General features: G+C 38.5%; 2 protein-coding genes across 7 annotated transcripts in view; one reads left to right on the top strand and one right to left on the bottom strand.

Annotated features, from left to right (window-relative positions):
* Positions 1–315: 315 nt before the first annotated feature.
* Positions 316–20,134, bottom strand: trafd1 (TRAF-type zinc finger domain containing 1). 4 transcript variants are annotated; one of them, XR_012405662.1, is made up of 11 exons: positions 19,723–20,118; positions 19,383–19,420; positions 18,780–18,915; positions 16,708–16,761; positions 16,202–16,625; positions 6,941–7,302; positions 5,454–6,516; positions 3,667–5,074; positions 2,859–3,066; positions 1,143–1,203; positions 316–1,017 (listed from the first exon to the last, which is right to left on the bottom strand). XR_012405662.1 is itself a non-coding variant. In NM_001089515.1 (11 exons), exons 2-11 carry the CDS (start codon positions 19,415–19,417, stop codon positions 979–981), a joined length of 1,698 nt encoding a protein of 565 aa, NP_001082984.1. In that variant the 5' UTR covers positions 19,418–19,420; positions 19,723–20,134; the 3' UTR covers positions 316–978. The 4 variants fall into 4 exon arrangements, 3 of the variants coding, with proteins under 3 accessions (NP_001082984.1, XP_073805725.1, XP_073805724.1); NM_001089515.1 differs by having other exon boundaries at positions 3,667–3,796; positions 6,268–6,516; positions 19,723–20,134; XM_073949624.1 differs by having other exon boundaries at positions 3,667–3,796; positions 6,268–6,516; positions 6,941–7,368; positions 14,261–16,625.
* A 2,118-nt stretch (positions 20,135–22,252) lies between these two features.
* The window catches only part of traf2a (Tnf receptor-associated factor 2a), a 77,916-nt gene continuing 73,857 nt past the window's right edge, over positions 22,253–26,311 (top strand). For all 3 annotated transcript variants that reach the window (XR_012406884.1, XM_073952210.1, XM_073952209.1), the window contains exons 1-4: positions 22,253–22,467; positions 22,730–22,980; positions 23,294–23,372; positions 24,765–24,863. Coding sequence is in view for 2 of the 3 variants with exons in the window: in XM_073952210.1 (XP_073808311.1) it covers positions 22,793–22,980; positions 23,294–23,372; positions 24,765–24,863 (366 nt within the window). In the remaining variant the exon portion in view is untranslated. The remainder of the gene's footprint in view (positions 22,468–22,729; positions 22,981–23,293; positions 23,373–24,764; positions 24,864–26,311) is intronic.

Genomic DNA, 26,311 nt, shown 5'->3' with positions numbered 1-26,311 from the left:
CAAGCTTTTTGCTGGCAGCATTTCAACCCATGTCAGTGTCAAATGGGGAAATACTACTGCATACTAGTCCTAAATGTGATTCCTTCCGCTTGTTCTAAACAAACTAACAGCCTCTTTTTTTGCCTTATTTTTCATGATGTTTATTAAGCAGCTGCAACAGTGTAATATAATCTGAAATCAGACAGGTAAATAAACCTCAGCATTCAATCAGTTGTTCAACCATAAGGAGATGAAAACGTCTAATCGAAATGAATAATGAATAAAGAAAATAAACAAATGATTGAATGAAAAATCAATAAAACTCCAGACGTCCCCTTTCAGCCACAGCAAAATCTTTTTATTGAAAAGATGTGATGGATACATGAGCAAAGGAAGATAAACAATCCTCTCAACAAAATAACCAATTGTTCCACCAAACAGACAGGCTTACAGTAAAATTATGTTATGCTTTAGATTATAGTTAACATCAGTTAATGCATTCCGTATCATTATTTTACAGCATTTATTAATCATTGTTAATGTTAAATTTATGTAATGTTGGTAACAGGTTTATTAGAGTTTGTGTATGTTAAAAATAATATTAACCAGGATCAATAAATGCAGTATCGTTCATGTTAACCATTGCATTAACTAAAGCATACAACATTACAGCAAAGGGTTAAGGGAGTTTCTATATTTATACTACAACGTGTGGAGATTTCCTTCAAATATAAAACATTTCTTCAATGTCTTTCAAACCAAACAAAGGCAAAGCTTAAAACTGTTAAAATTACATACAAACAACATAGAAAAAAGTACGAAGAAGAAAAAAATGAACTAGTGCAATCAAAGAAATCCATTTACAAGCCAAAGAATTGATCAATTCACATGGATATGTAAATGTTTTATAAACACAAACATAATTGCCTACAAACCACAACAACAGGTCACTGCTTGAGGTTTGAGTGAGAAACTAAAAAAGGTTTACTTCCTCATTTTCTACTCCTCCTCTTTTTCAACGTTATGTTTTTTAGGCACCTGGGGAACAAAAAGTGATTAATAACATGCCAAAAATTAAGTATTACTTCAGGTTTACATCCAATCTGAAGAACTATAGCTTTTCTAAATTTGGTTTATGTTCTTTTAGTAATATACATGCATACCTTTGGTGTCTCTGTGTTTTTCTCATTCCTTCGACCTTCGAGTCTTCCTCTGTGTGGAGTTCTGCCATCAGGAAAATAGACTCAATTGTAATACTATTTTTCACAATTATTATTTTTCTCTTAACATTAGTATAGTGATGCATGATATTGGATTTTTACTAATATCAGGTCCATATTTAGACTCTTTTTGGCTGATAGTCAATAGAAGTAGTAATCTCGTATTTTTTTTATTTATTTATATGTTTTGTTTTATTATTAAGAAAGAATGGGTAATTAACAAGTGTCTGGTTTGTGACTTTTCTAAGCTGCAGCTTCAGAACAATAAATCAAATCAGACTAGAGATTATATGACACTTAATAATGCTTGTTTTCCACACAGAATTAGAATTAGTTTTCATTTTATGTATCATTGTAACACAGCACTCCCAAATAATAGGCTGCTTGGGGGCGATCTTATGGAAAACCAAACTACTGATTTAAAGACTTAGGTTCTAGCCATTAAATCAAATCTTACATCAGATTTTATGACAAATTGATATTTTTTTGTGTATTTTACTTTCATTACTAAAATTCACCTTAAGAATGACTAGACTGCAGGCAAAAAAGTATATTACAGCAGGCTGACCGTAAACGTGATCTTACCGCCAAGTCAGACGGATTCTGATATTTACATTTAAAACATTATCGGATGAACACTTTAATAATATTGTGCATCTCTACTTAATCTGTAATGTATGTAGTTTTGTTTTTGAGCTGTCGTATATGCACCGGCTTTATTAGGTACACCTTCTAGTATCGGGTTGGACTCGCTTTTGCTTTCAAAACTGCCTTAATTCTTCGTGGCATAGTATTCCTCAGAGATCCCAAAGGTGCTCTACTGGATTCCGATCTGGTGACTTTGGAGGCCATTTGATTACATTGAACTCATTGTTATGTTCAAGAAACCAGTCTGAGATTATTTGTGCTTTATGACATGGCGTGGTAGCCGAAAGTAGTCATCAGAAGATGGGTACACTGCGATCATAAAGGGATGTACTTGGTCAGCAACAATACTCAGGTAGGCTGTGGCGTTTACACAATGGTACCAAAGGGCATAAAGTGTGCCAAGAAAATATACCTGACACCATTACACCATTACCACCAGCCTGAACCGTTGATACAACGCAGGATGTTTATCCATGTTTTCATGTTGTTGACTCCAAATTCTGACCAGACCATCCGAATGTTGCAGCAGAAATTGAGAGTCATCAGACCAAGCAACGTTTTTCCAATCTTCTGTTGTTCAATTTTGGTGAGCCTATGCGAATTTTCAGCTCAGTTTTCTAATTTTCCACATCTAAAGTACATGCCTAAATGCATTGAGTTGCTGCCATGGGATTGGCTGATTAGAAATTTGCATTTACAAGCAGTTTGACAGTTGTACCTAATAAAGTGGCCGGTGAGTGTACGCCTTTATATTTTCTTACTATGTATGTGGGTTTTGTTTGGTACCTTGATTTTTTTTTTCTGCTTAATTTTGTATATATATTGGTGAAACTGGGACACTGTATAAATATTTTACACTGGACATTATTTTTGACACTTGGAAATTAATACCACCTTCTATTTACACCTTTTACACCTCACTTCCGGATCAGGCCATATATATATATACACACACACACACACACATTACTGTATATACACATATGGGGATATCCAAAGAAAATTTCTTACCCCGAAGTAGTTGTAGAATGGGGCTTTGGGCTGTCGCTGAGATACGTATTGACTTCTACAGCTCTGCGCCTTTGGTTCCTGCTCTTGACCTGCTGCTCAGCATTGGTGTTTTTGGTGTAACTGTGGGCTGAGGGCCACTGGTCTAAAGCTGAGGAGCCTCTCTGCCACCCGTGAGCCGTCTGCTGCAGGAGCTCCTCATCTGGGTCAGCTGCAAAAACACATTCAGGGAGTACAATGATAAAGATAATTTAATTTAATCTTTATTTAAATAATCTTTATTTTTTTATCTTTATTTCTATAGCGATTTTACAATGTAGATTGTGACAAAGCAGCTTAACATAGACGATTATAGTAAGTTGAAACAGTCAGTGTGTCAGTCTAGTTTTACGTTTAAGTTCAGTTTATTTCAGTTTAGTGAGGTTTCATTTTCACTGCTGAAAGTCCAAACGTTGAAGAGCAAATCCATTGTTGCGCAGCTCCACAAGTCCCGAACCATGCAAGCCAGTGGCGACACCAATTTCACCCAAAACTGATTTACTCAACTTTTACTTTTAACAAACTTGTTTGAGTTTCTTTTGTCTATTAAACACAAAAGAAGATATTTAATGCCTGTAACCATTGACCTCTGTAGTATTTGTTTTTCCTACTTTCTTCAAAATATCTTCTTTTGTGTTCAACAGAAAACAGAAACTCAAAGGTTTGAAACCACTTGAAGAAGAGCAAAGGGTGAGGCAACTTTCAATTTTGGATGCAAAGTTTTAATCCTTTGAGTGGATTTTAAAGTTGTTAATGTGTTGTGGTGCCTCACCTTGATGTCTCACCCTCCTCTGCCTCTCAGGCGATCTCCTCTCGTGGGTCTCTTTGGTGGTGTGATGAGGTTTTCGTGAAGACACTCCATCAACAAAATAAGCTGTATGGGGCCGGAGGTCACACTTGTCCTGTACAGTTTCAAAAGATTAAAGTGTGTCATCAAAATCACACCGTGCTTTTTGGTTTACATTCTTTAGAGAAGTGGTTAAACGTACTGGCAGAAACAAATCATGAATGATTCAAAACTGATTGGATCTAAGCATAAGGGAAAGTGTGCGTACATTCAAGTGAATTTGAATGTACAAGCCAAATTGCAAAACAATAACATAAATGTGTTCTCCCAATGTTTTGGAGCACAGATTGAATTTGAATTGTAAGGAGTGCCCATTTTGTGAACCAGACATAAAATTATTGGAGCATGTATTTCATTTCTGAAATTGTCAAAATTGTCAAATTGTCCTGCTATTACAATTTTATTTTTTTTTGCCATTTTAAAAAGTTTGCAAAAAAAAATGTAGAAGGATTTTGTTTAACACTACTTGGGCAATGAAAATAAAATGGTGCTCTTTTTTTGCAATATAAGTTTATTTTAAAATATACCATTTAAATAAATTTAAATACTATCAAAATGTATTGTTATTCATTTGTATTAATCATAAAATGTTATTATTTTGTCTGTAGGGATTTTTCATTACATTTAAGAAACTGCTGTTTTTGCAAAACATTTTTTTCCTAATGTTTACTAATTAACTACATCTTGTAATTTGTTGCTCATTTAGTGGGATAAAGGCAAAATCCCTCAAGTAAGTGGAGTATTTCATTTATGAAAACTTGAAAAGCATTTTTCTGATAATATTTATAAGAATCTTGAAAAATATTTTATACTTTAAAATCCCAACAATTTTCCTGCCATTTAAAAATGAAATGGTGCCATTTCATACAAATAGATAGATTTTGTAACAAAATGTCCTTCAATGAACCGATTTCCATAAAGTATTCTTTAAATATTTACCCTTTGAATTTTATATTTATTTATTTGTATTTATTGAAAAAAAAACAAAACCACATACATAGTTTCTTACTTTTATGTATTGTTTCTTGTAGCTGATCAACTGCTTCAGCACTTTTTAACCCTTTTAAACCTGCATTTAATCTTGGGTAAAAGGAACATTTAACAGTTGTAAATTTAAATTGTAAATTGAACTTTAAGGGCACCTATTTTACTACTTTCAAGATTTAAAATAAGTATTTTGCATCTCCAATGTGTTTGTAAAGTTTCACATTATTAATAATACATTATATTTAAAATACCCATCAGATTGTTTATTATACCTTTGTGTACACAGGAAGTTTGAGCTTTTTTGACTTTGTAGCCGTTTTAGTGCCTGAGCCAAAGAGATCGCACCCTATTGGGTCCCACTTTATATTAAGTGGCCTTAACTAATATGTACTTACATAGGAATTAATAGTTTGTTACAATGTACTTATTGTGTAAATACATGTGTTTACTGTGTACTTATGCTTGATTAAATACCTGTATGTAATTACATCTGTAATTAACTTTTGTAATTACATTTGTAAATACACTGTTGACCATCCCTTACACCTTAACCCACTCTTAAACCTGCCCACGCCACCAAACCTGTTCATAACCAAACCTCTATCCCAACTCAAAAGCACCACAAGTGTTCTCAAATACATTATAAACACAGTAAGTACATTGTATTTATTTTTTTGATGTAAGTACATAGTAGTTAGGGACACTTAATATAAAGTGGGACCCACTATTGCTATGATGGGTGTAGCTTCTCCTGCTGTGTCTCACGCGTAAGCAGCACAGTGAAAGACAAGAATGAAGCCGATCTCGCTTACTACATTAAGAACTATCCGAGCAGTTATTTGATGTATTAGTTGTGGAGGTAATTGAAGCCTAGCTACAACGACGAGTCACACACAATTTCAATATAAAGTTTGTGCCCGTACCTGCACATTTAGCACATTTAGTTTTGCAAGGCAAATGTGACAGGATACACATTAATATCCACTGCTGTATAAATATCCGTTATTTTAATGTAAAAAATAAACCTGACTTAAGTCCACAAACCAGGATTGAAACATCTTCTTTTATAATTGTACTGACATGCAGCTGTGGTGATAAATTACAGCAATTTTACTGTCTTTATTACAAACATGCACTGTTTTAACTTGTAAAACTCGTTCTTGAGGTGCTGCTGGTCACAGAGAGCTGAACAGATCATTTAATCCCAGTTGCTTTGCGAACATCTTGTCTTGTGGACATGATTATACATGTTACTACAGAGACATGTTAATACGCAGCTGTCAATCAATTCGGTGGGCGGAGAAACTGCCCTCTTAGGTCACGTTGCGGTGGGCGTCAAAATGGGAGGGATTTGGATCCTATATTTATTGTCAGAACATTTTTAAGAGACTTATTGTCTTTCTATCTCTCCAATATGACTGTGAACACACTAGATGATTTTCATTATAAGAGCCCTTTAAAAACACTTTATTCTATAGCATGTAAAACTATTTAATGACTGCTACAAATTGGAGGAAAGAAAAGCACAGGTTGTCATACCTGGTGGTGAAAGAGTACATTCTCCTCCAAGGCAACGCCACAAAACTCACAAGGAATGAGCACATCACCCTCAACTGGGCTGGAGGAGGAACTGTAGGAAATTGGAGAAACGGAGAGAGGCAGAGTGGGTGGACTGGGTGTTCGAGGAGGAATGACATGGCTAGTCCCTTGAGGGATGATGTCTTCATATTGGAGAGAAGGAACTTGTTTACTGAAGGAAGCGATAGCAGAGGCTGGACTGCAGCCGGTCTGGAAGACAAAAACAGAATATTTACTTCACGCCAAAAATCCCAAAACAAGTGACTCTGAAAACACAGCCCTCTTGTACAGCCCCAGAAAGCGGAGACGAATCTGATCAGGGTTCGGCCTGTGGGAGAACCTAGAGGGCTGAAATTCGAGGAGGTTCCCATGGAAACAAAACACCACATTGTGAAACAATAGAGACCTGACAAGAACGAATGGAGTGGGAGATTCAACATCAGGGCTGACATTACAAAAGCCTGCTGTGAAAAACATGGCTTATGTTGTACTCTGTTAGCGTAGACATGTAAAGGCACTCTAAAGAATCGACTATAGAGGCACCACTGTCCAGCTCTATAGAGACACAAGAGGCTTAAATATCAAGCCAAGAGGGAGTTTAAGCTGATGGGATAATTGAGACCTCATCACTTACCTGGTGTAAGATGAGGTCCTCCTCTGGAAAGAGCTCTTCACAGAACTCACAAGGCAGCATGATGTTTGAGGAAGGGCTTTGGCCCAGGTTTGTGTGGGTTTTAGGGGGAGCTGTGGTGCAGTTCTTGCTGGTGTTGGAGGAGAGCTGGGAAGTGAGATTGCTATGGGCTGGAGTCCTTCCCATGCGTTGGTCCCATACATCAGTCCACACACCCTCTTGTCGGGGGTCCTCCAAGTCACCTTCAGTCTGCAGGCTGAGGGCCAGCATGTAGTCCAGACTGGACGACTCGTAGTCTGGCAGTTGTCCCAGAGACCACAGCAGGCTGTTGTTGTTGTTCCCGAGCTCCGTTTCCTGATCCAGCACTGAGGAAATGAGCAGAGTGAAAGGTTAGTTCTCCCCTCGAGCATCCTGCAAAATCCCAGACAAAGCTCCTTTCAAGAGTTCACACTTAGATACTGTTTGACAACTTGTTAGCAAGTTAGCAGGTTTGGCATGCTGTCCCGGGAGAGAACCCTGAGCTCGGAGATAGTTGAGCCCAGGGTTCCCGCCAGGTCCATAAAGCATGTGAGGGGAGTACGAGGTCAGGTGTTCTCGAGAGCTCCCCTCGGCAAAAGAGGAAAGGAGGAGAAGGGGTGGATGGGGGGTTTCTTCGGAAAACGAAGATAGGGGTGTACATTTTAGCTAGGTTATTTATAGTGGGTTTGGATCGTTCCGATTGGCTAGCTAATGAGCTTAGATGAGTGGCCGGCTGCAGTCAATCATATCACGTGCTCCTCTCGAAATTAGTTTATGAAACTTCATTTCAAGAGTTCACACTTAGATACTGTTTGACAACTTGTTAGCAAGTTAGCAGGTTTGGCATGCTGTCCCGGGAGAGAACCCTGAGCTCGGAGATAGTTGAGCCCAGGGTTCCCGCCAGGTCCATAAAGCATGTGAGGGGAGTACGAGGTCAGGTGTTCTCGAGAGCTCCCCAAATGCATGAGACTCGGGACAGCAGCCGTGTATTCGAAGAAACTCCCCGAAAGGCTTGAAATGCTATATCCGGCTGCTGGATATAGTGGTTGAAAGTGAAGGGGCTCCGATGGGAGCCAAGGGGGATACGGGCTCTTGCGGGAGCCCGTGCCGAGTTGGCGTGGGCTATAAATACTCCAGCTGGATTAGAAACTAAGGGAAACCCCAGCGGGGGTCAGAGCTGTGGGATGGACGGGGATCCAGTTGGAGTCAAAATGATGAGGAGTGAAACGTGAGGACTCCAGCTGGATGAGGGGGTTACTAGGGCTGCGGGGGGGCCAGGGGCTCCTAAGGAGTAATTGCTCGAGGAACACTCCTTGCGGAGATAGAGCTGTGAGGTGACAGCACTATATATAAATATATATGTATATGCGATATATAGATATATATATATATAATGGGGAAAACTAAGGCCTTGGGGGGGCGATTTTACTTGACTCCAGCGGGAGTCTAGCTCTTTTGGGCTCTCCAGCGGGAGATAGAGCTGCAAGTGCCATCTCCAGCTAGGGACGGGAACGATGGAGGGCAGGTGGAGGCCCCAGCTGAAGGGTGAGTGGCGGTTGGGCGATGACCCCTGCGGGGGTCGAATGCTCGGGAGCAACTCTTGCTAGAGTTATAGCTTGAGGGTGACAGCACTATATATAAATATATATGTATATGTGATATATAGATATATATATATATATAATGGGGAAAAAACTAAGGCCTTGGGGGGGCGATTTTACTTGACTCCAGCGGGAGTCTAGCTCTTTTGGGCTCTCCAGCGGGAGATAGAGCTGCAAGTGCCATCTCCAGCTAGGGACGGGAACGATGGAGGGCAGGTGGAGGCCCCAGCTGAAGGGTGAGTGGCGTTTGGGAGATGACCCCTGCGGGGGTAGAATGCTCGTGAGCAACTCTTGCGAGTGTTAGAGCTTGAAGGTGACAGCACTATATATAAGTATATATTTATATGCGTGGGTGCATATAGATATATAGATATATAAATAAATTTAAAAATAAAAGATAAATGTGAAAAATAAATAAGAAATAAAGAAAAATAAGGTCTAGGGCCGGGGAGGGTCAGTGACTCGTGCTCGTGTCACAGCTCAGGGTTGGGTGAGCTAATTGTGGCCAACTCCAGTAGGAGTCGGGAGAGATGATGGGGAGATGGAGACTTCTACTAGAGGGTGACGGGCGGAATAGGTGCTCTGGGAGTGTTCCAGCGGGAACTGAGCATGAGGGTGGCGGCACTATATATAAATTTATATTTATATGCGTGGGTGCATATGAATATACATTTATATAAAACAAATCGAACAGAGAAAATAAAATAAGACTATATTATATAGCATTATAAGAAATGATATATAATATATAAAAGCTAGGGCTGGGGCAAGACTATTATGATTCCTGCCGGAATCAAAGCTCTGTGTAACGTTGTACGGGTTCAGATCCAAGGGGCGGGGTCCTACAGAAGTCCTAGAATGGGGTGGGGGCAGTGGAGACTTCTGTGGCAGCGGCCTGGGGGGGCGGAGTGGCAGAAGGGGGCTTGGGCAGGAGGAACGTCTGCTGTAGTAAGGTGAGTGTCTAGGTAGAGAAGCTGAGTGCAACTCAAGCTGGAAGGAGGGAAACCGTTAGGAGGCTGGGTCGTGCCTGCTCCTTTACATAATTGGGTAGCTCTTCCGCCCCTGGGGAGCTGGCATGGCTGGGTCTTGACTTGTCCCTGGATTATGCCTGTGCCCTTGGCCGCTGGGATTGGCATTTCTGCTAGTGAGGGTCCTCTGGGCTTCCTTAAGATGGCTGTGGCTCAGCCTGATGTAAGATTTAAAGGCGTCGGAAGACCATCTTCCAAGTGTTTGTATGTGTTGTTGCGTTAACCCTTTGTGTGCGGCTGTGGTGGCGGCTCCGATTCTGAATGAATGGCTGGAGTATGATTCTGATGGGAAGCCTGAATGATGTAGGGTAGCTTTGAGGTGTTTTTGGAACCAAAAGCGTGTCGCTGGGTTGTGTGTGTCGTCTATGAACAGGGGGGCTAAGGGACTGTTGCTTAGTGATTTCCTATAGTGAATATAAGCTAGGAGTGTTTGGAAGGGGCTTGTGGAGGAGGGAATGTTAAATATGTAGATGCAATGTCCTTTTCTTGATTGATCTGTTTTGCTTTGTTTGATGAGGAAAGAAATTGTCTCCTCATCAATCAGGGTCAGATCAGCTATAGTGGGGTGAATAGAAGGATCAAATTTTGATGTTACTGTAAATTCAGAACATCTGAGAAATCCGAAAAAGGCAAGAATAAACATTGCATCTAGTGTGCGGTCTGTATGAAAAGATGTGTAGCCTTTCCTGAGCGTGGAAATGCATTTGGAGAGTATGTTATGTGTGATGGGCAATCTGGCATCTGGGGTGGGGGGGCGTGCTTTCTGTATGCCTTTAATAAGAAGGCTGACTTGAGAGTTGGCAATGGATTCAGAAATGGAGCCGTACATGAGTTTGTGAAAAAACTGAATACCACTTAAATAGCTCTTAATGGAGTTTGCCTGCATGTTTTTATGAAAATGAAGGTATGTAATAAATGAGCTTATTGTAAGCAGGGAGAAATCTGGGAATATGGTGTTGTATGTGAAATGAAAGTGTTTGAATGTTTTCCATGCAGTGAGATATGCTTGTAAGGTCCTTGGAGCCACAGCCTGCAGAATGAGGGATATGGATGTTTGGTGCAGCTCATGCATTGGATGATTTATTGGAATATCATCTCTGAATAAGGAGGGATGGGAGTCGGGTGCTGCTCTGCCTCCGGCGCTAGTTGTCTGAATCTCTGGAAAAGAAAGCGAGAAAGAGCGTCAGCAATTTGGTTATGAAAACCGGGCACATGTATAGCAGTTATGATAAATTGTTTTTTGGCTGCGGTCCAAATAAGGCGACGGAGAAGCGGCATTAAAGCGGGAGAGTGAGAGCGCCCTCTGTTAATGCAGTGCACAACGGCTTCGTTGTCACAGTGAATGAGAATGCTAGAGGCAGACCATTCGTCTCCCCATAATAAGGCAGCGGCTACTATGGGGTATAATTCGAATAAAGCAGACGAATATTGAGGTAGAGGAGTTTCCAGCATTTGAGAGGGCCAATCAGAGGCGAACCAGCGGCCTTGGTAGAAACCGCCGAATCCTACCGAGGGAGCTGCGTCCGTGTATAGCTGGATGTCTACGGGGGATGCAATTAGATCGCTATGCAGGAATGAGCAGCCGTTCCAGCACTTAAGGAAGGAAATCCACAGGCTGAGTTCATTGCGGCAGGGGTCGGATAACGTTATGTTATCTTCTAAGCTGTGGACGGAAGCTGCGAGTTGTAAGAGGTGAGTGATAAACGGGCGTCCCTGAGGAATGATACGCATGGCGAAATTAAGATGTCCTAATATTGATAGCAGTTCGCGTTTAGAACATTCATGTTTCTCCAAAAATATGGAAGATAGAGAAATGATTCGATCAATTTTCTCTTTGGGCAGCGAAGCTTCAAATTTTTGGGAGTCCAAATTAATGCCTAGAAATTCTAAGCGAGTGCTGGGTCCAGCGGTTTTTTCTTCTGCAAGGGGGATACCCAGCCTAGCGAAAACTGCTTTAGTAGTCGCTAGGTGTTGAGCAGGTGGGGTATGGGGGGGAGAGATGATGAGGAAATCATCAAGGAGGTGGACTACGTGCGGGATTCCGTAATTATTAGCGAGGATCCAGCATATAGCTTCTGAAAGCATGTCGAAAATTTTGGGGCTGCTTCTGCAGCCGAACGTCAGACGGACTGCGAAATAAAATTGGGATTTCCAATTGATGCCAAAGAGGTGCCAGAAATCAGGTTGTAACGGCATAATTTTAAAAGCTGACGTAATGTCAACTTTAGCGAGCCAAGCGTTACGGCCGACGAGTTTAATTAGAGAAATTGCTTGGTCTATGTCATGGTAGTTCAATGAGAATTCATCGGGTGAAATTAAACTATTAATGCTTGAAAAGGCAGAATTATGAGGAGAAGACAGGTCGATTATTAGTCGTTTTTTCCCAGAAAATTTTCTGGTTGCTACGCCGATTGGACTAATTCGATAGGTGCTAAACGGGGGGGCAAGAAAGGGACCGATCATAAATTTATTATCGATCTCTTTCTTGATTAGATGATCCACCACATCTGGTTCGGCGTTAGCGGATTGGAGATTAGGACATGCGAGGTTATAGGAAGGAAGGGTCGAAACACCAGGGTGGAATCCATTAGACAGACCTGAAATGAGAAATTCAGAAAAATTAGGATCAGGGTGCAAGCATAATTCAGAATACAGATTAGAAATATCAACAGGAGTCGACAAGTAATTTCTATGTTTTTTATTTGCTTTTAGTACTTGGCAGACGACACGAGCGTGTGCGCCGCCGCAGTAGCTACAAGTGTGCAGGAATTTGCACGGGTGGCGAAAGCATCTAGCGATATTAAAGCTTTGACAGATTTGAGAAGGAGGGTTTTGAGAGGAGGGAGGAGGAAGTAGGGAGGGGATAGTGGAAGTAGAAGGGCGAGGTACGTAGCTGGTGGATTTTGGGGTTTGTAGTTCTTTATCGGCGGAGGGAATTACGAAGGGACAGGAAGTGGTCGGGTGAAGGTTAGAGCGGCAGACCGCGCAGGATAGATTGCGACATCCTAAGAATACTCTGTTGTGGAGATCAGTGTCCAAAGCCCCCCAATAAGTACACTGATTCCACTGAGTGACGCGAATTGCGCATTTAGCTGAGAATAATTTATGATATGTGTAGAAATGTGTTCCCCCATAGGAGAGCGCGAGCTCTGAGATGATGGCCATATAGTCATTCAGCTCGCGCCTCCTATGGGGAAAAACTGAGCAGATGGTTTCTGTGTATCGTGCGAAGGCTACGTGAAATTCGGCAATGGAGAGTGTGCGAGTTTGTGAACTGACTGGTGGTTTAAGGGTAATAGTGAATTCGCCGCAATCCACCTGTCGCTCTGCCGAGGGAGGTGCTATGGGTGAAAGGAGTGTTGAAAGGTCTATGTCGGCACCTGATAAGATGAGGTTTCTGATGGCATTGGAGATCGGGGGTGGTTCCAGGACTGGAGCATTTTGCGGAATGGGAAGGGGTGTGGCGGTGCTTAGAGTGAAGGGGGGCCGTGCGGAAGAGATGTTAGTACGAAGAGTAGACTGTTGGGGAGGGTTAGTAATGACAGTGGGTGCTTGGTGGAGGGATGTAGAGGGGAAAAAGGAGGTAGTAGAAGAGGGGAAATTAGTAGAAAGAGGAACGGCGTTATGGACCGTAGGAAAAGTTTGAGTGGGAAAAAACTGAGTTGAAGAATGGGGAAGGTTAGAAGGGAGAATAGAATGAGGAGGGTTGAGAGAGGGAGAGATGTCTGGAAGAGCAGGAATGGAGTTTCCGCTGGAAAGTGGAGCTGGAGGCCAGAGAAGGGGAGTGGGAAGTCCTGGAGTGGCGTGATTTTCCTGTGGATTGTCTGTGTTTTGAAAGGTAATGGTAACGGGTGCAGACTGTCCAGTAGCTTGGGGTAGCTTTTTATTTGTTTTCCTGGTTGCTTTCTTGGGTGGTCCGGGGTGGTTAGTTGCTTGCTGTGCAGAAGTCGGTTGAGGATAGGGGGTGTGCCGGGATCGAGTTGGTCTGCTGTCCTGAGGGGGAGGAGTTGGTGAAGGGATGGTTTCGTAGAGTTTCAACAGTTCAGCTTTGTTGCAGCGGTTGGGGATGGATATACCGGCGTTTGTAATGGTCTGACGGAGTTCGGCGACTGTCATTTTATTTGAGATGAGGGATGAGGATCTTGCAGATGCGTATGATGAAGATGGAGAAGGTAAGTTGCGGTTTGGGGTTATGGGGGATGGAGACTGTGTACGGCGATGGGTCCTTGAAACTGTAGAGCGGATGGGTCTTCTGCCTCTTATGGGAGCTTCGGTGTTTGTTTGGTTTCCGGTTGGGGCTTGTTGTCCTTGTGCTGGTGTTCCTAGGGGAGCGGGTGTATCGTCTCTTTCCATGATGTTGTTGTTTAGTTGATGATGGCGTGTCCGTTGAATTTTTTGAGTTTTGTTGTTGCTGTCGTTGTTGATTTGTAGTAGGTTGGTCTAGGTTGAAGTTAATGTCGCAGGCGATGGTATGGTAGATGAAGATTTGAGGATTTGAAGAGGAGCTGTGTCCGTCCTTCTGTGCTTCTTCGGAAAACGAAGATAGGGGTGTACATTTTAGCTAGGTTATTTATAGTGGGTTTGGATCGTTCGGATTGGCTAGCTAATGAGCTTAGATGAGTGGCCGGCTGCAGTCAATCATATCACGTGCTCCTCTCGAAATTAGTTTATGAAACTTCATATAATATTCTGGTGTAGGTTTGAAACGCATTCAAAACCTATTGTTTATTGTAGGGATAAACTGCTATTGCATTTTGCCTACACAATATTCAGAATATTAGCTTTCAAATTATTCACTTTCTCACAACGTACAGTATTTACACCACCTGAGCGGCATTAAACAGTTTCTGTAAAGAGTCTGTGGAGTGACTATGACTAAAGTCCCTTTAAGGCAAGGTATTTCACTCGGCAGCCATCTTTGAAACTCTTCTCGAGCAGTATGCTTGTGCATTCTGTCTGAATGGAGAAACATCAAATTCTCCAAAACTGCTTGCCAAGCTTACCATTGAATTTCATATTAGAAATCACCAATAAAATTAAACAACATCCGTCTCTTTAGTTTCATTTCTAAACGTCTAATCACATAAAATCTGCAGAAATTCACGTCTGGTCCAAACCCCTCCCCCGGAATATCTTCAGTCTATAGTGATCGATGATTGGCTCCTGTACAAGAAGGTGGGTTTTATCCGTCATATAGCGATCGATAATTGGCTACTGTACTAGAAGGTGGACTTTATTCACTATAGTGACTATTACACTTTACCCTATTCAAAAAGATGTGAGTGACATGGCTTGTGTGTTCTATAGTCTTTGCTGTAACGTAGGAGATAAAAATGGATACTTTTTGTTTTGATTATTTTGTGAATGAAGTTTTTAAACAAATGCTGGTTCTCGCCACTTTCTTCCCACAATGAGTGTGAGTTTTAACCATTGTTATAGTAGCAGCATCCCACGCATTTCCAGAGTAAACGCCGGCAAAGAAACTTCACACAGTGGAGCATAGAAACCAAACTGCCAACTAAATTTCAGAAGTGTTATTGCAATGTAACGCTGACAGAAAGCAGAAGTATAAATGCTCACAATGACATTGACTAAGTGCAGGGGATGCGCCCTGGGTACAGGGATAGCTTGTCGATGATGGATAATTTGTGCTTTGGAGAGATCTTCTGGAGCATGCGACTCAACTCCTTGCTTAAGCTCTTGTTCTGTCCAGACTGGATTATTGTAATGCACTCCTGGCAGTCCTTTTAGTCATTATTGTCAACTGATTTAAAATGTGGCAGCAAGAGTGGAAGTTAAAGAAAAGACTGCAGGTCATAGCTCTGTTCATCAGTTTGCACTAGTTGCCAACTGGCACTCATAAACGTCACATTAAGCCATTGACGTTTGCTTATAATACAACAACTGGCTGTGATACCTTTTAACTAAATTCACTACTTCAGACCTCTGTCTACTGCAGAAGCTTCTATTCTGCTCATGAGGTGCCAGCCAAAGAGCCATAAAATCACTTTTACCTTAACTGTTCTCTGCTGGTGGAATGACCAGCCTAACTTGACCCAAGCAGCTGGATCTCGCAATTTTCACATTATTTTCTAATTCCGTTCATTCATTCAAATTTTGTGTTAAAATGCTGTGCTTGACTAACTGAGACTTGTCACAGCAACTACATATTGTTGGTCTTAATGCTTCTATTTTCCTCATTTGTAAGTTGCTCTGGATAAAAAAAAAGTCTGCAAAGCAGTTAAAGCAGATGTATGGCTTTTTTGTAGGAAAATTAAGGCTGCTCTGTGGCATCCTAAAATTCTTTATACAGGCACAATGCAGCATAAAAAGCAAGGCATTTGCTTTGACCCACCTTAGTACCTAGTATAACAGCATGCAATTATGTTTAATAGCATTTCCGCAACCCATGGCTGTATAAAAGACATCAGGTTGTGAGTTCAGAAGTTGTTCTGTGGCAACTTTGCTATGAAAAACTGATATGGCAGAAATAAGCATACACAATTAAAGCTATAGATTAAGATAGAGTCTAGTATATGCAGATAACCAATATATCATGAATTTTACTCTAAATGTTGTTTCTAAATAATTAATAAAACAAGATGAATAATACATACAATAAGCAAATTCATTGTTCCTCGTTTCTGTGTTTCTCCTGGTTCCTCCTCTCACTGTTCCTCTGGTACTGTTATGCAGTCTGTCCTCAATGGGTCGTGGTGGGCCTCTGCGGTCTGCTGCCCCGGTGTTGTTGTTATTATGGCTCCTTTCCTGGGCCCTCAATAGGTTATGGATGGAATGTGTCTCAAACCATGCTCCAGGAGACTGGGGCCCTGCCCTACTACTGTGCCTCTCCTCAGGTGGAGTCAGACTTCCGCACAGGGCTGGATGGATGTGTTGTTCTCTCAGCATAACATTGCACTTGCAGACGGGACAGGGCTCGGTGCGGGTCCCGCAGTACTCCTCATGCTCTTTAGCTTGAAAGGAGGCCAGCTCTAGATCACAGAACTGACATGGGACCAGTCGATGACTGCATTCTGACCTCTGAGAGGAACAAGAAGTTGTTAAATCTACAGAAGTCATTAATGAAAACATAAGAATAGCTGTTCATAATGCACAATGGTACCTGGTGGGTCTCCAAGAACCTTTTTTCTATTTTTAATCCACATTTGCACTGTTCCTGTAAAAAGAGAGGATAAGATTGGTAATTAGCAACCTATAATAAAGGAAAACGTTTTAAATATGGTTAACAATATTAATATCATGCTATTTGAAACAAGTCATAAAGTACTTGTCAAAATTAGAAACCTTAAAGGGATAGTTCACTCAAATTATGCAATCATTTACTGGGTTTACTTGTTTTAAACCTTTATTTTTTATTCTTGTTATAAATATAATAAATATAATAAAATTATAAATAATAAAGCTGGAAACCTGTAGCCATTGAATTCTGTAGTATATTTTTGTCCAAAATAAAATAGAAGTCAATAGATACAGGTTTTCAGTTTTTTAAAATATCTTATTTTGTGTTTAACAGAAGAAGGAAACTCATTTAAGTTTGTATCAAAAATAATATAAAACTAAAATTATGAAATATTTGCATTAAAAATGAGTTTTTTTTTTAGATAGATTTTAAAATTTATTCTTTTGATTCTTGTGACTAGAAATCACTGTAATATGCTGATTATTTATTATTGGTGCTGAACCATGATCAATGATTCTTCTTATTATAATCAAGGTTTAATTTTTCTATGGATTATTTTTGTGGAAACTGATGCATTTTACTTTTCAAGATTTTGGAAGAATAGAAAGTTCAAAATAACGGCACTGATATGAATTTAAAATATATATCACATTAATAAATTTCTTTATTTTTTACTGTAAATGTTATTTTAAATAATATTGCATAATATTACTGTTTTCATTTTGTTGATCCAATAATGCAGACTTGTGAGCAAAAGTAAATTTCTTTTAAATTTTTATTTGTACTGATTTTAATGGCATAAAATAAGAATAGAAATAATCTTTTCTTCACTAAACATTAATTCATTTTCCTTTGGCTTAGTCACTTAATTCATCAGATGTCGCCGCAGTGAAATAAACTGCTAACTTATTAAGCATATTTTTTATGCAGCAGCTGCCCTACCACCTTCAAACTCGTACACTGTGGCCAATTTAGTTGATTTGATTCACCTGTACCGCATGTCTTTGGTCTGTGGGGGAAACCGGAGCATCCTGAGTAAACCATGGCAAACATGGGGAGAACATGCAAACTTCACACAAAAATGCCAACTAATCCAGCCGGGACTCACACCAGCAACCTTCTTGCTGTGAGGTGACTGAAGTGCTATAACCACTGAGCCACCGCATCACCCTCCTTCACTATTGTAAAGTATATTCTACTAAAATCGCTTAAGAACTAAAATGTAGGGCAATTCTTGTTTTTGTAAGGAATTGATCGGATCATTGTTCAGGGAGGGAATATTGTGCCACCCTTGTATAGCTGCAGCATTCATCAGAGAATCATCAGTCATTGCAAGGCGGAGTTTAAAGCTATAATAGACAACCATTAGCACTCTAGCAATTAAATACATGCATTAAAAAATCCATGCTTATTTTGAAGAATATATTTATTAAGAATATTATTATTTTGGGAGCTACTTTTCTCTGTTATTGGATATGATGAATCGCCCAGGTACTGGACTACTCTGCAGAGATCAACCCAAAATAACTAAAATACTTTGAATATAAACACTTATCATAGGCTCACCATAGAGATTAAAGCTTTTAATAAGAAATTTAGATTAAAAATTACAATGGCACATGATGAAAATATTTTCAAGTCTCTAAAATATTTTATCTTTTCAAGCATAAAAATATAAAACAAATGTTGTGTCCTCTTAAATGAATATCTATTTTTGGATAAAGGGTAAGTAAACTTTTAATATATAATTTTATTTATTTATAAAATAAATAACACTAAACCGGGGATGCCCAAACTCGGTCCTAGAGGGCTGGTGTCCTGCATAGTTCACTTCCTTCGACACACCTGCTTGAAGTTTCTAGTATACCGAAAAAGAGCTTGATTAGATGGTTCAGGTGTGTCTAACTGGGGTTAGAACTAAATTTTGCAACACTCTTCTTGGGGATATTAAGACATATCAAATCAATTAATCCTACATCATGGCTTGACTTTACCTCTGCATGGTCCATCTCTTTGTGCTGCACAAGCTCAGCATGAGGAAAAGGCTCCTGGCACACTTCACACAGAGCAATGTTCCTCCGACAGTGAATCTCATGTGTTGTAAAGTTGGCTTCTGGAATGTTATGCTTGCTACAGACAGAGAGCATAAGGTAGTGATCCTTAAACACTCCCATTGCTATTAAGACCTTGACTTAGTGATAACTCTGAAGGAATTGTCCCAGAAAGCATAACCGAAAGTAGCATTAGATGTGAAACCGAAACTACAAAACATCATTATTTATGGGCTAGTTCACCTAAAAACTAAATTACTTATTGAGTTTAAAGTTACAAAACCTGTATGAAAATAATTATCTGATGCAAGATAATGCATTATAACATTATTAACGTTATATATTACAATTGCTATAGCTGGAGAATGACGAAGTCAGTGACACCACTTTCATTTGTAATGACGTTATAGGCTAAGAATGAAAATGAAAGTGAAATGAACACCAAGGAGTCCCTCAGCCAAACATCCCCCTTTGTGCTAAACCGAAAAAGGATTTGGGTGAGTACATTATGACTTTATTTTATTTAGTGAATTAATCCATTCTTACCAATTACTGCAAAATTGTGTGTTTTCTTCGGCCATTGTCTGTGAGAAGAAAGCAATAATTAATCGAGTTCTTATCTCATGAAACAGTTTCGTGCATTTGTTATGTTAAATATTAATATTTAAACAGGGGAAAATCACCGAAGTTAAGCAAACATTATTTCTCTACTAGGTGACTTTTAAAGTCCACTCTGTCCGTATAAACTGAACAGACTGATGCCAATGGTATTGTAGTTATTTAAAAACTAACGTAAACACTGAGACTGTATACAGTTATTGTGTATAGTTATATTTCCAACAGACACGTTAGGATTAGACATACTAACGTTAGCCTACACTCTTACCTTTTTTATGGCTGAAGCTTGTTAGCAACCACCTGAAGCTGCAGAAGTAAACTCTTCGCTAGTACAGTTCGTCCTTGTTCTCGGAAATATTTATGGATATCAAACCAGTCAACTGTATTCTGTCCACATATTAGGCACAATAGCAGCTTTAAAGTCTACGTGGTTTAATCTAAATTTCCGGGCTGCCATAGCGAAAAGTGTCCATTGCTGGTGAGCTGTAACGCTCCAGTAGCGCTTGGTCATATGACTCGAGTCATTAGACACTGTATATCTACACAGAAAATAGTAATATACTAATAGCGACCAGAGGTAGATCTGTGTAGAGTACCGCTGTTCAGCTTTCGTTTCATGACACAGTAATGTACACTATCAGCAATAGGCGGTCTCCGCGAAAACAGCAACACTGACAGATGGTGACGGAGATATTGTTATGGATATTTTCAAAATAAAAGGGGAAGATGCTCCGACAAAACATCGCAAATAATCATGAATCAACAATAAGGTTAAGTGGCTCTGTGGTGTGGCAAAATATGATGCATGTGTATTTGTCGAATTATTTTTCATTTCTAGATGTGTCCAATTAAAAAGAATTATAGATTACAAAAATATGTTTATATAATGCATTTATTTAAAGTACAATTCGTGATTTTTATTAAAAAATGCCAAATTTGCAAGCAACCATTTGAATAAGAGCAATACAGCACCGTACTGTTTTTGTTTGTTCAATTAAAATAGTTTAACCTTTACTAATGCATTATTAAAATCCAAATGTATGCTTGTTAGCATTAGTTAATGCAATGTGAGTTACCATGATCTAACAATAAACAACTTTATTTCCATTAACTAATGTTAACAAAAATGAATATATACTGTAATAAATGTACTGTTCATTGTTTGTGTTAGTAAATACTATAGTTAACTAATACAACCTTAACCAAAAAGTGAGTCCAAACTGCTATAGCCATTGACATTCATGGTATGAGAAAAATATGGATATCAGTGGTTTCCCCAAAAGCAAGTTCATATTATAAATATTTCATTTACAACACTAATCGAAAATTCATTCAATTTTACCCTTTGAATAGATTTTTTTTTTAGTTGCACCAATAATAAATCAGGGCACTCTAGTATCCGGCAATACTTTGTAATAAAGTACATTCTTAACTGTTTTTTTTTTTTTTTTTTTTTCTGGAAAACCATTGTCGGAATGTTTTGTTTAATAAGGAACACAAAAACAGAAAAAAAAAAAAATTATATATATATATATATATATATATATATATATATATATATATATATATATATATATATATATATATATAAATTCTACTCGGAGTGAACTGAATGGATTTTTTGTTGAACATAGAAAAAGATATTATGGAAAAAGAAGCTATGACAAATCTTTTATTTTTGGGTGAACTATTCCTTTAAGATGGATACATTGTGTCCTGTGAATTGATATATTTAATGCACCTCATGCTTTATTTTCCCAGTTGTGCATATTTCTTTATGACTAATTTTTCAAAAACTATAAGCAGCCTTGTGTCACAATGTGTGCTTTAAATTTAGATTAGTTTGTGCATCAAAGTGGCTTTTTTAAAATAAAAAATAAATATAAGAAAAGAGCATACTGCAGCTAATAAAATGTGACATAATTTATAATAATATTTAATATGAATATTTAGCAGTCCTGATATGGCTTTTGATACTTGTATCACAGGAGGATAAAAATGCTTATTTTAAGCATTTTAAATACAAAATACTGTTTTAAGGGCAATACGGTACGGTGGCTCAGTGGTTAGCACTGTTGCCTCACTGCAAGAAGGTTGCTGGTTTGAGTCCCGGCAGGGGCAGTTGGTATTTCTGTGTAGAGTTTGTATGTTCTTCCCGTGTTCGTGTGGGTTTTCTCCAGATGCTCCAGATTCCCCCAAAGTCCAAAGACTTGGGCTACAGGTAAATTGAATAAACTAAATTGGTGGTAGTATGTGCATGAATGTGTTTGGATGTTTCCCAGTGCTGAGTTGCAGCTGGAAGGGTATCCGCTGTGTAAAACATATGCTGGATAAGTTGACGGTTCATTCCGCTATGGTGACCCCTGATGAATAAAGGGACTAAGCTGAAGTAAAATTAATGAATGCAGTTTTAATAACAAATTACTTATGTTTAATTTTTTTCCACACAGAGAAATGAAAGAAACAGGGAAAGCGTCATTATAATATTTGCTTAGTGTTATAAACGTATTATAATGCATATTAAATCATAAATATTAAAAGTGTTAAAACTGTTCCAAATAAAATGTCAAAATATAGGTCATATCAAATCAGTTGCTTAAGTTAAACAGGCCACCTCCTATTGTATGTAAAAATAAAGTTGCATTACACTTTTTGTGGTTGGAAAACCCCTTGTGTTTTGGACTCAAATCTTTAACACAGCCAGGAGACTTTTATTTTGTGTTTTAACATGTTGAAGTGTCTTGCTTCACAAAGCAGTTATGTTGTCGTCATGATTATCAGCAGCAACAGCCCCCTCTAGTGGATGGACGCTACAATCCATGAAAAGCTGGCAAAAACACGACGCCTGTCGTTACGTTACTCACATTTCGGAGCTAAACTATAAATAATATTGACAATAATAATAAATTATGGTCATACTTATGACTGCACACGACGAGAACGCTGAATGTATTTGATATAATGTTTCACAGCACTGCAGGAGGTTTTATAATTTTCGTTGGACAATAATATGGTAGGACATGTGGTGTTTTAAAACGTTATAATATTTATAAGTATTGCAATTAATAAGAGACCCCCAACAACAGCAAACGTACCACGCAGTTACAGTGAGACTTTTATTAAGACGGTCTTGCATTGTGTCCTGTGTCACGTCTGTCTGTCACGCCTGTGTAAACAGTTCACCTTATGTTTATTTAGACTCGTCTAACTACATATATTACGCTGGTCATAGTATGTAACACAATTTAAGAGCATGTGTTTGCAACCCCTTGTAGTGAAATGTGTAGAAAGATCCGCGTCTCTTCTCCGGAGCCTGGTCACATGCGCGCTCGGGAATAATGGCTGCACAGGAACCCTCACCACCATCTTCATTAGAAGGCAACAAACCTGGCTTTCCCAAGAAAATACTCGCCAACAAGCTGGAGGACAAGCATCTGTGCAATATCTGCCTGAAAATCCTTAGGAGACCGTTTCAGGCGCAGTGCGGACATCGTTTCTGTTCGTATTGTTTTAATAAAGCAGTGAGGTAAGCGGCATTCAGTCCTGATGGCCCACCTGACACGACAACTACAAAAGATGAACACGACCTGTCAGGCCTCCCGTGCCATTTTACAACATGTTTTATGGGTTATACGAGCAGTAAAACTATGTTTTATGTCGGGGAACATAAATAAATGCAGGCTGTCAGGTTGTGTTCGGCTTCTTGTTTAGCTGTAAACTACAATAGCCAGACTGTTGTCAGGATGAACACTTCTCTTATTGTATGTGTCTTTTGTATTTATTAGCGAGTTTGGCTTTTTGTGCTTGTCTATAATGAAAGCTCTTCTTTTCTCTCGCAGCTCCGGACCACAGAAATGCAGTGCCTGCATAAAAGAGGACATATTTGAAGAGCCAACATCAATTTTGAAACAGGGCTGTGTAAGTATTTGTTATATTACACAGTCAGATTTTAATTATAGTGCTGCTTATTATTGAAAGCAAATGCATTGAAATGCAGATGCAATTATAATTGAATATCAATAAATATTTCATTATAGTTTTTTAAAAAAATCTTCCTGTTACAAATGAGTAGTTTTATTGTTTTCATTATCAATAATATTGTTATTATTACTCTTATATCTTTTTTTAATATTGACGGTGGCGGCTAATATAAAGTTCCTTAACAATTCGAAAAAAAAAAAATGTTTTACCAAAAATACAAACAAACTTCTTTTCTTTACTTCTACACAGTAACTATTGCAACAATGTTTGCAGAAGTTGTGGCTTCTTTGGTTATTTTTGAGAAGTATAAAGACAAGTTTTATTTTTGTTTTACTTGAAGCACTATAAGAAATTTTAAATGTGATTATAAGCTTTAACGGACTTACCCTTCATTGTATGGGTAAAATGATTTTCATTAAATGCATAAAAGGTCTTAATATTTTTAACCATTAAAACAGTTAATTTCTTTTTAATAACTCTGATTTTGTAGCTATATGGATTGATTAGATAATGCAGCTTAATAGATCAATAATGAATTCTCTTGCTTTTGATAACTATTGAAGTTTTAATAATCATTCTGATTAAATAGAATAAAGTGTTCTGTTCTACAGCTATAGTGATAACACATAGGAGCATTGCAGTCTCTTTAAAAAAGTAAAAACAAAGACTTTATTCCAGATTGATATAGTCATTGACATCAAAATAGTTTGAAAATTGTGAAATCTTAAACATGTGAAACAATATTGAGTTTACCTAGCTATGATGCCTTCTGCTACTGAGAAACCTTGAAATGTGAAAAGGGTCTAAAGAATTAAGCAGATTTTTTATTTATTTATTTTTTTTTGGATCTTTTTTTTTTCACTGTATGGAAAAGGATGACTTTATTTTTTTCCCATACAATAAAATCATGAAGAGATCAATAATACAATTCATCTGTTTTATATTACATTAATCTTTGTCTTTTTAAAAATGTACTTATCTGAATTCTAGGAAGCACGTTATGAAAAAAAGTATGTTTTTTTTTTACATTTAAAGCTTCTTTACACCAAGCATAACTACTATTAATATGTATTTTCAAGTCTTGCTTTTTTATTAAATAAAGATAAAAAGGTCTGTACCACTGTTGTAATTATGAAAAAAAAAAAAAAAACAGAGGTATAATATAATTGAAATCACTTTCAATTTTATTTTTCTTGAATGGGTAATGATAATAAAACATTTATAGGCAATCACATTCTAACTTAAAAGCTCTAAAGCAATGAAAGCAGGCATCATAACCTGCATTACTGAAAGTGGGATCTTATTTCAACTCTGTGTAATTTCTTTTAGGCTTTTCCTGATAATGCTGCTAAGAGAGAAGTTGAAGCTCTTGAAGCTGTTTGTATCAATGAGGAGTGCAGCTGGACAGGCACCATCAAAGAATACGAGGTACTGCATGTCCCTTCCCTGCTTTTTAAAAAAAAGTGCTTGCTACTTTGCTGTCTAGCGGTCTGGCAGACTGATATTCCAGGCTGAGCAGCTGAAAATTCCCCACTGAAGCCAAATGTATACTTGGCATACAGTATGTGCACAGTTGAATACACCCAGTCTTCATTAAAGTATGCTTCATTTTGAAAGTATGTGCAAATACAGGCACTCGACACATTCTTTCATTTTCCTTTAGCGTAGTCCCTTTATTCATCCGGGGTTACACAGCGGAATTAACCCCCAACTTACCCAGCATGTGTTTTACTCAGTGGATACCCTTCCAGCTGCAACCCAGTACTCGGAAACACCAATACACTCTCGCATTTACACACATACACTACGACCGATTTAGATTATTCAATTCACCTATAGTGCATATCTTTGGACTGAGGGGGAAACCGGAGCAACCGGAGGAAACCCACGTGAACACAGCGAGAACAAGCAAACTTAACACAGAAATGCCAACTGGTGCAGCCGGGACTCAAACCAGCGACCTTCTTGCTGTGAGGCGACAGTGCTAACCACAGAGCTGCCCTCACTCGACACATGAACACTATAAAAATTCATTATTGTTCGGTGTCTGTGACTTGAAAATATTAAGAGAATTATTTTTTTTTTTTTTGTCATTTAGAAATTAAATTTTGTACATTGTTCATCAACCCCACACACACACAACAAAGATAGGGGAAAGCATTCATTGAGATGAACATAAATTAACTAAATATGATGTTTTGCTCTGTCATTTGCCCTAATAGCAAGAGTAAAAAATCATGTTTTTGTGAGTTAATAATAAAATAAATAAATACAAAAAAATATGTTGAATACGCATAAGAAAGATTTTCTTTCACTTCATCTGGTGTATTAGGAACTTTTCTTGAAGTAGCATTGACTGTTTTATTTTATTTTACTTGTGAATTAATGACAATGTAACAAAACACAAGTGTTGTGTGTGTATTTATATATATTTTTTAGAGATTTAATAAAATATATTTAAAAAATATATTTTTGACAGTTAATGCGAGAATGTGTCATCTCAGTCTGTGAAAGGGGTCTATTGTTCTTGCCATTTTCAGTGATGTGCCGTTATTGTTGTACTGTCTCCCTGTTTCTCTTTTGACTGTGAAACAACCAGTTCTGCGCAGAAACATTTTAAAGCATAGTTGTGAGCTGTGTGCATTGTATGTGTTGCTTCCAAAACCTTTATGTGCATGTACAGTAAGTACATCCAGTTTTAATGATGTAAATGTATCTTGCACTTTATGCTAACTCTTGAAAACTCTTTAAGGGTCCGATCACACCAAACGCGATTTTTGAGTTGGGAGGCGCCTTTTTTGAGTAATTTACTAATTCCTGTGAGCATTTTGCGTGCCTCTCGTTTAACCGTCTGCTCTGCCTTGCGATTTTGCTTT

Source organism: Danio rerio, chromosome 5 (assembly GCF_049306965.1).
Source record: "Danio rerio strain Tuebingen ecotype United States chromosome 5, GRCz12tu, whole genome shotgun sequence".
Classification (NCBI taxonomy): domain Eukaryota; kingdom Metazoa; phylum Chordata; class Actinopteri; order Cypriniformes; family Danionidae; genus Danio; species Danio rerio.
The sequence above is the reverse complement of the archived record's forward strand: the minus strand, read 5'-3'. Positions and strand labels throughout refer to the sequence as shown.

What these genes read in the sequence shown, in the direction of transcription:
- trafd1 (NM_001089515.1), bottom strand. Translation starts at nt 19,417, where the DNA reads ATGGCCGAAGAAAACACACAATTTTGCAGTAATTG. An exon ending in AAGAGATGGACCATGCAGAG is followed by an intron (nt 16,762 to 18,779) that starts GTAAAGTCAAGC and finishes CTCTTTTTACAG; the next exon opens with GAACAGTGCAAATGTGGATT. An exon ending in ATGTACTCTTTCACCACCAG is followed by an intron (nt 3,797 to 6,267) that starts GTATGACAACCT and finishes GAAACTGTACAG; the next exon opens with GACAAGTGTGACCTCCGGCC.